Raw genomic sequence first — 7,903 nt, forward strand, 5'->3', positions numbered from 1 at the left:
GAATGAGCTCACCATCTCCTGAAAGAACTGTGAACTGCACCAGAATAGCTGATAATACGTATCGATAAATTGAGAATAAAGTGCATCAGGAAGTTCGTCGGTTATCCACCACTGATAATGTATCACACTAAATATGTAGGTTATAGGTTTTCGATTAAATAAATACGAGTTCACAGTATGATAGTAAATTAAGATGACGTAAGTTGTCGCAAATGTGTCCAACAAAACGACCGTCTGACGTGCTTTACGGTTGTCGAAAATACAAACACGTGTGTACTGCCTGCGCATCAACTGTACGGAGAATACATCTACGTCTATGTATGTTAACGTGCTTTTATTTTTTACAATACCATACATACGAGTAAATTGAATACACCGAATACTAGTTATTGAAGTACAAACACATCGAATGGTATTGGCCGATCGATTGTTTTAAAACAATTCGTTTTCTTTAGCAAGGTAGCTATTAGCCACGTTAGTTAAACGCTAGCTAAGTACTCCAGCTAGCTAACTTGACTGTTTATGTGGAGGCTTGCAAGGACAGTAAAATCATGGACAGTTTAACGGCAATTCATCATGATTAATTATACAAGAACCTCGATTTATGATTGAAGGGTATTTGGGCTAGACGAATGTCTTTGCTGGCTTGCTGACGTGGCATGATGGGAGTTGATGGCATGAGTGTTGTTTACATGAGCCAAGAACTCAATCGTATGTTTTATTTTATTTAACCAGGTAGGCTAGTTGAGAACAAGTTCTCATTTACAACTATGCCATGGCCAAGATAAAGCAAAGCAGTGCGACACAAACAATAGAATTACACATGGGATAAACAAACGTACAGCCAAGAACACAATAGAAAAGTCTATATATAGTGTGTGCAAATGTAGTCAGATTAGGGAGGTAAGGCAATAAATAGGCCATAGTGACGAAATAATAATAAATACAAAAATATGGGGATGAGGTAGTTGGGTGGGCTATTTACAGATGGGCTGTGTACATGTGCAATGTATAGCTAGGCTCTGCAGAGACTGTCACTGAACTAGAGTTAAAGCCAGTCGAAATGTCTTATGCAAGTGGATCTGTGTTTCCATTATGTAACCCTGTCTTTCAGAACCTTACAATGGCCAAAAGTCTGCGAAGCAAATGGAAGCGGAAGATGCGTGCTGTGAAGAGAGCGAAGAACGCCCCTAAGGAACTGGCTCGGCTGAAGCTAGCCTTGGCCCACGGTGGCACAGGAGAGATCTCCATGAATGACATTCAGGACATAGCTACAGTGGTGCCAGCTGGGAAGATAAAGGAGAAGAAAGTGGATGTAGACATGGAGGGAGAGGAAGTTGATGGTGAGAACACACACGTAGATCAAGCATTTTGTATCGTTTCCAATGTCTGAGTTTTGACACCTTTAGTTTTTTGCTTTTCAGATGGAAAGATGGACATGGACAGCAAGCGCAGTAAGACGACCCAATTGGACGAGCACGGACAGTACCCAACATGGATGAGCCAACGACAGGCCAAGAAACTGAAAGGCAAACGCATGACAAAGAAATCGGGAGGAAAGGCCAACAAAAAAAAGAAGGGCATTGCCTGGTAGCCTGGAGAAAACCAAAGGACTTCTGACTTAGAACCTGTGACACACATGATCCTTGAATGTCATGTATCGGAGATTGAATACATGATCTTTGTGAACTTGAGTTGCCTTATGTTCAAATTAAATGGTGATATGAGGCAAATTATCTATATTGTGCAACACATTGTCTGTAAGCCCATGTATGAAAGGAATCAACAGAGTTGTATTTTTGGGCACAATGGTATAGTACTGCATTGACATACTTCACTTGAATGAAAGCCATGTTTTCTTATTGCTGTGGTATACAGAAGAAAATATGGTATATTCTTTACATTTTACCCCAATAATGCTGTTGTTGGTGGTAGCTCCATTCCTGTTTGATTTGCTCTTCCTGTAGCCTAGCCCATCATTACAAAGACATTCATTATACATGTAACAGGCTGTCACGTTGGAGTAAATAAATGTGTTTCTGTACATTAAGACATTTTATTGATTACATGCGGTTTTTAAACAAAACATTCCATAGCTAAATGACTTCCATAATCATTTGAAATGCAAGTGTATGAGAATTTCACTGGAACATTTAGCAATCAGCTTTTATGCATCCCCACCCTGAGCAATATGAAGCACAATGACTATCCATTATATGTCATGACTACTGACCAGATATAAATGAATTGATTAGAAAACATGGGGAGAATCTCAATTGTATACTCCTTGCGTCCTCCTCACCTCAAAGCCCATTGGATGAGAAAGCCAGAGGTTCCTTCTCCAATGGGTATTGAGAAAGTGAGGATAGAGGCGTATGCAATTGAGATTCTACCACGGTACAATCTACCTATACCTGTCCGATAGGATCAATATGCTGATGTCCCCCCTGTGAAAAGACCCACAGGTCCTATGGGCTCAGGTATATGTGTTGGAGACTATAGGCACGCTCACTACATAATTTTCACGAATGTAGCAGGGAAAAGTCCAATGCGTCCGTGACAGTGTCCCTTCCACCAGCCTTCGTCCACCATCTCTATGTTGGTGATGACATCATCCGGGTTGAAGGAGATCTCATCATCTGCCTCTTCATGTGTGAGAATAACATTATTTTAGGATTTTGTCTCCGAAAGGGTTTATAGACTTCTGTGTTGAGCAATGTTTAGCATTGATTTCTGTATTCATCCACAAGGGAAGTAACAACATCACAGTATGACTAAGAAATAGATGAGAATTGTGACATGATATCACAACGCAGTCATTGATACAGTAGGCTACCTACCTCCTTGGTAGTCATAAATGGCCACTGCGGTCTGACCGCATGTCAGGTCCTCATAGTCATTATCCACAGCTGTAGAGGGAACACATGGAAGGGTCAGTCTTTGATATGACACAGTAATGGGTTACCAAACCCCACTACCCCACTGGGTGTGGCACACTGACCTGGATCAGGTTCTGGGAAAGGTATTGGTGAGATATCCTCATACTCTCCCTCATCTTCCTGCTCTGGTTCTGATGGTGTCTGCTCCTGAGGTGGCTCCGCCTCCAGCAGGTCACTTGACCGTGGGGGCAGGCACGGGGGCTGGTCATAGACTGGCTCCTCCTCTTCCTCCCGAGACCACAGAAAATGACTAGGTGTGAATTTCAGCAATTCATTTGATAACATGGTGAAGAAGAAATTACAGTTGTTAGGTCATCAGTGAGTTGTATTGAATTAAATCAGAGATATCTACCACTGGCTCATCTCTTGGTATCTGAGGCACTGCCCTGGCAGTGGACAGCTGTGGTGGTTGGGGCTTCCTGTTGGTCTCTTCAACAGGTGGAGGTCTCTGCTCTTCAACAGGTGGAGGTCTCTGCTCTTCAACAGGTGGAGGCTGATGCTCTTCAACAGGTGGAGGCTGATGCTGCTCTGCTTCCTCCTCCCTGCTGTTCTGTTCCTACAAGAGATACATACCGCTGTGTCAGTGTGCATGTTTATTGGAGTAACATGTTTATTGGAGTAACATGTTTATTGGAGTAACATGTTTATTGGATGGAGTAACATGTTTATTGCAGTACCTGTTGTCTGCGTCGTGCCTCCTCCTGCTCTCTCTTCTCTCTAGCCTGTCTCCTGGCTCTCTCCTCCTCCGCTCGCTTTCTGTTCTCCTCGTCTGAAGACCGAGCCAGGTTCTCAAAGCGAGCCTTCAGGTTGCCTGCCCCTGCACTTGCTGCAGACAGACCGGAAAAGCAAAAAACATATTTTCCTCTTTCAACTTGTGAACTAAATGTTTATGAGGAACTATAAAGTGCATACTTACATGCCTCCATTGGTAGTGTCTTCTCATAGGCAGAGGTAGGGGATTCCATGTCTGTGAAGGCCACTGCACTCTATAGAGCGAATGGAGATTGGGGAACCATAATTCCAATCAATGGGTAAGCGTCATAGCCTGAGTGTTTGTACAGGTCAATGTAAAATGCGTCAAGAATTACTGTCATCCTGAGCCTTCAGGGTCAAGAAAGACTCACTTTATCCATGCGGTCTGTCTGGACTCCATAGCGTCCCCCAAAGCCCTTGGCATAGTCTGAACGTGGAGATCAAAGGTCAGTTTAATGTGGACATGGTCCTTGACTTTTACAAACACAACTGTGGTTACAACTGTGAGTAACTGACCTTTCTGTGACTCATGCTTCTCTGTCTCTCCCTTGTAGTCGTAACCTAAAGCAGCCTTGTCCACTTTCTCCTTCTCCACCCCAAACTTCCCCCCAAAACCCTTGGAATAGTCTGGTGAGGGAGAGTGAGGGATGAGGTTGTTTCAAATATGAACTAGAAATCTAATATGAATAATTGACCATGAAACGTTTCTACCTACAAACAGCCCACATTACAGTTCCCCTCTAACCTTTCTGAGACTGGTGCTTCTCGGTCTCTCCCTTGTAGTCGTATCCCAAGGCAGCCTTGTCCACTTTCTCCTTCTCCACCCCATACTTCCCTCCAAAACCCTTTGAATAGTCTGAAAGATAAAAGCAGGGTGAGAGGTATGCCAGGAGTAGCTGGGTAGGATAACAACATGCAGTCAACTTATTGGAAATCAGAACGTATGTGTATTAGACGTCCTGAAGGCTGTACCTTTCTGAGATGTATGCTGCTCCACCTCACCCTTGTATTCAAAACCCATGGCAGACTACAGGGAGAGAGAAGGAATGTTCATCACCAGGACGATCCCTCATCCTGTTCATCAAATCCTGTGATATCTTTGTCAGTAAGAGTATAGTTTCCTCACCTTATCCACACGGTCTTTCTGCACTCCAAATTTCCCGCCGAATCCTCTCTTTGCATCGGTCTGGGATGAGTGCTGCTCCACCTGCGCCACGTAGCCATGCCCCACTGCCCCCTGGGTAATTACACACATATAATACATCAACACTGGAAACGATCTTAGATAAACTGTTGAAGTCCATAAAAGTTGCAATAAGTCAGAACACACAACTGTACTGTCTGACAACATATATTTTGGGGTGAGCAGCACTGCATTAGAGGAAGCCTTGTGCTTCATGCGTTATTTGGACTTGACTGAAGACCTTATGAGCGAAATACACTATATATACAAAAGTATGTGGACACCCCTTCAGATTTGTGGATTCGGCTATTTCAGCCAGAACTGTTGCTGCAAGGTGTATAAAATCAAGCACACAACCATGCAATCTCCATAGACAAACACTGGCAGTAGAATGGCCTTACTGAAGAGCTCAGTGACTTTCAATGTGGCACCATCATAGGATGCCACCTTTCCAACAAGTTTGTCCGTTAAATTTCTGCCCTGCTAGAGCTGCCCCGGTCAACTGTAAGTGCTGTTAAAGTGAATGTGGAAACTTCTAGGAGCAACAACATCTCTGCCGCAAAGTGGTAAGCCACAAAAGCTCACAGAATGGGACCTAAGAGTTCCAAACTTCTTCTGGAAGCAACATCAGTACAAGAACTGTTCATCCGGAGCTTCATGAAATGGGTTTGCATGGCCGAGCTACCGCACACAAGCTAAGATCACCATGCCAAGCGTTGGCTAGAGTGGCTGTAAAGCTCGCCGCCATTGGACTCTGGAGCAGTGGAAACACGTTCTCTCTTTTTATTTTACCTTTATTTAACTAGGCAAGTCAGTTAAGAACAAATTCTTATTTTCAATGACGGCCTAGAAACAGTGGGTTAACTGCCTGTTCAGGGGCAGAACGACAGATCTTGTCAGCTCCGGGATTCGATCTGGCAACCTTTCGGTTCCTAGTCCAACACTCTAACCACTAGGCTACCCTGCCGCCCCATGATTGTTCCAAGATCTATTGGAAAGCAATTCCAAGAAGAGTGGAGACTGTTACAGCAGCAAAGAGGGGACTAACCCCATTTTAATGCCCATGATTTTGGAATGAGGTGTTCGACGAGCAGGTGTCCACATACGTAGTGTATGAACATCACATGATGACATGTTATAACCTAACCTTGTCCATGCGGTCTTTCTCCACTCCAAACTTCCCTCCGTAACCGTAAGAGGCCTTGGGAGCCTCCGCTCGCTCCTTCTGCTTCCCCACCTCATGCTCCTGGGACACCTTCTGTCTCAGCTCTGATACACTGGGGAGATGGAGGGATCATACACACACGCATATACACACACACACACACACACACACACACGAGAACTTTTTTGCATAACTTTATTCCCATTTTACATTATCTGCTGACACCGGGACTACATAGTTACACTAGTCTGTGGCTAACCCTTAGATTTACTCAGTCACCAACCCATATTAGGTAAGACTAAATGCTTGACAGCCTACACACTGTTTTTCACTTCCTTTTCCTGTTTCTACAGAGGTAAAGCTGCAATACACAGCTGAGCTAACCATCCCCCATAGCTCTTCAACAGCATAACACCAATCATACTGTGATCTGTCGTCAATGGTTACCTGATGTGTTCTTTTCGACCAGACCCCTCAATGGTCTTGGCCCCCCATCTCTGTTCCTGTTCTGACACATCATTCTGAAACACAGAACCCAAGTCCTTCTCATCACCTAACTGTAGTCTGAAGACCAAGGTGTCATGGAAAAACAGGACTGAGGCGGTTACGGACCAAACGTAAACAAAATGTTAATTCCACTGGGAGAAAATATTGATTAGAGAGTGCTTTAGTAAATACATTAGCTCTAAGGACCCTCGCTCCCTCCATCCCAGTAGCTAACCTCAAAGTCAGGGTCGGTCTCCCAGTCGTCCCCCTCTGCAACCTTTATGCTCACGTTGTGTCCCACCACTGACTTCCACATCTCGGAAGAGAAACAAAACAGAAGATTTGTACTGTCAGTCTAAGCATAGTGTCTGTGTAAACACAAGAGGGACCACAGCTTGTTGGTCCCTGGTGTAAAAAACAAGTTGAGAAACACTGCTTTAGTAAACACTGTATGTACCTTGTGGACAATCACCTGTTCCTGCAAATACAAATAAGCTCCAAGGCATTTAACATTTCCTCTTTGTCAGTGGAAATACTGACAGCTAACCATAAGTATATGGTCTCATTCTGCTGATCACAAAATAGGAAGTTGAGTTATTTATACAGCACTGAGCTGCAGTGCTCTCATCATAAAATAACACACTATCATCATTCATGAATAGTTTAACAAAACACAAAGTAACCTGATGGAAGTGGTGGGTATCTTACAGCTGGTCACAGCTGTCCAGCCTGATGTCAATGTAATGTAGTGCGGCTACCTGATGCGTTCTCCTTGTACCACACAAACTGCAGTCAGTTACCGTCAGCTACACATACTATCAAAGTCTGGTATTTGTGCATATTTCTAAAGGTTGTAAATTTGAGGACATGCGTTTGGTATTTTGGTTTAGTAACAAGGTAATACAAAATATTTAATAAAATAATATAACGGTTATAAAAGGATCTGGCTTATATAAAGTCACCTGTTTGATGCGTGCTTTTTGTCTGCATTTACCCAAAATAGTAGTAAAACTAAACATAAGTTGGCTAATATTTACACAGTAACTATTTATATCTTCCAAGTAGGCTAGACCTTCCTTTCCTTCCTTCCTCCAACTTTGAAACAATATAACGTTAGCCTATGAGATCAGTACAGAACTTATCTGCAACTTCCTGAAAGATAGACGCGTTAAGAACTTCTAATATCACCGTGATACATACTTAACTCAAACAAAAACATTATTTCATGGTAATTATACGTACCTTTGCGTTACCGGACAAATTTCTTTGATGCAATAATATCACAAATGTATATTTTCACAAGTCTCAACCAGAACGAGGATAGTCACGCAAACTGTTGATATAGGAAATAATGCGCGTGGCCGATACCATGCAAGT

The 7,903-nt window shown here is 43.2% G+C and overlaps 2 protein-coding genes across 5 annotated transcripts; one reads left to right on the plus strand and one right to left on the minus strand.

The window, feature by feature from the left end:
• The first annotated feature begins 215 nt into the window (after window positions 1-215).
• LOC139392821 (protein LLP homolog) lies at window positions 216-2,050 on the plus strand. The gene is made up of 3 exons (XM_071141104.1): window positions 216-318; window positions 1,115-1,343; window positions 1,425-2,050. The coding sequence occupies exons 2-3, from the start codon at window positions 1,124-1,126 to the stop codon at window positions 1,592-1,594; spliced, it is 390 nt and encodes a 129-aa protein (XP_070997205.1). The 5' UTR covers window positions 216-318; window positions 1,115-1,123; the 3' UTR covers window positions 1,595-2,050.
• Window positions 2,037-7,897, minus strand: LOC139392820 (hematopoietic lineage cell-specific protein-like). 4 transcript variants are annotated; one of them, XM_071141099.1, is made up of 15 exons: window positions 7,769-7,892; window positions 6,762-6,842; window positions 6,488-6,561; window positions 6,023-6,152; window positions 4,819-4,929; window positions 4,665-4,719; window positions 4,438-4,548; window positions 4,209-4,319; window positions 4,064-4,119; window positions 3,856-3,925; window positions 3,617-3,765; window positions 3,292-3,495; window positions 3,002-3,167; window positions 2,841-2,909; window positions 2,037-2,645 (listed from the first exon to the last, which is right to left on the minus strand). In XM_071141099.1, the coding sequence occupies exons 2-15, from the start codon at window positions 6,840-6,842 to the stop codon at window positions 2,512-2,514; spliced, it is 1,521 nt and encodes a 506-aa protein (XP_070997200.1). In that variant the 5' UTR covers window positions 7,769-7,892; the 3' UTR covers window positions 2,037-2,511. The 4 variants fall into 4 exon arrangements, with proteins under 4 accessions (XP_070997200.1, XP_070997201.1, XP_070997202.1 ...); XM_071141100.1 differs by lacking the exon at window positions 7,769-7,892 and adding an exon at window positions 6,984-7,075; XM_071141101.1 differs by lacking the exon at window positions 2,841-2,909 and having other exon boundaries at window positions 7,769-7,897.
• Window positions 7,898-7,903: the final 6 nt, after the last annotated feature.

Source organism: Oncorhynchus clarkii, chromosome 33 (genome assembly GCF_045791955.1).
Source record: "Oncorhynchus clarkii lewisi isolate Uvic-CL-2024 chromosome 33, UVic_Ocla_1.0, whole genome shotgun sequence".
NCBI lineage: Eukaryota > Metazoa > Chordata > Actinopteri > Salmoniformes > Salmonidae > Oncorhynchus > Oncorhynchus clarkii.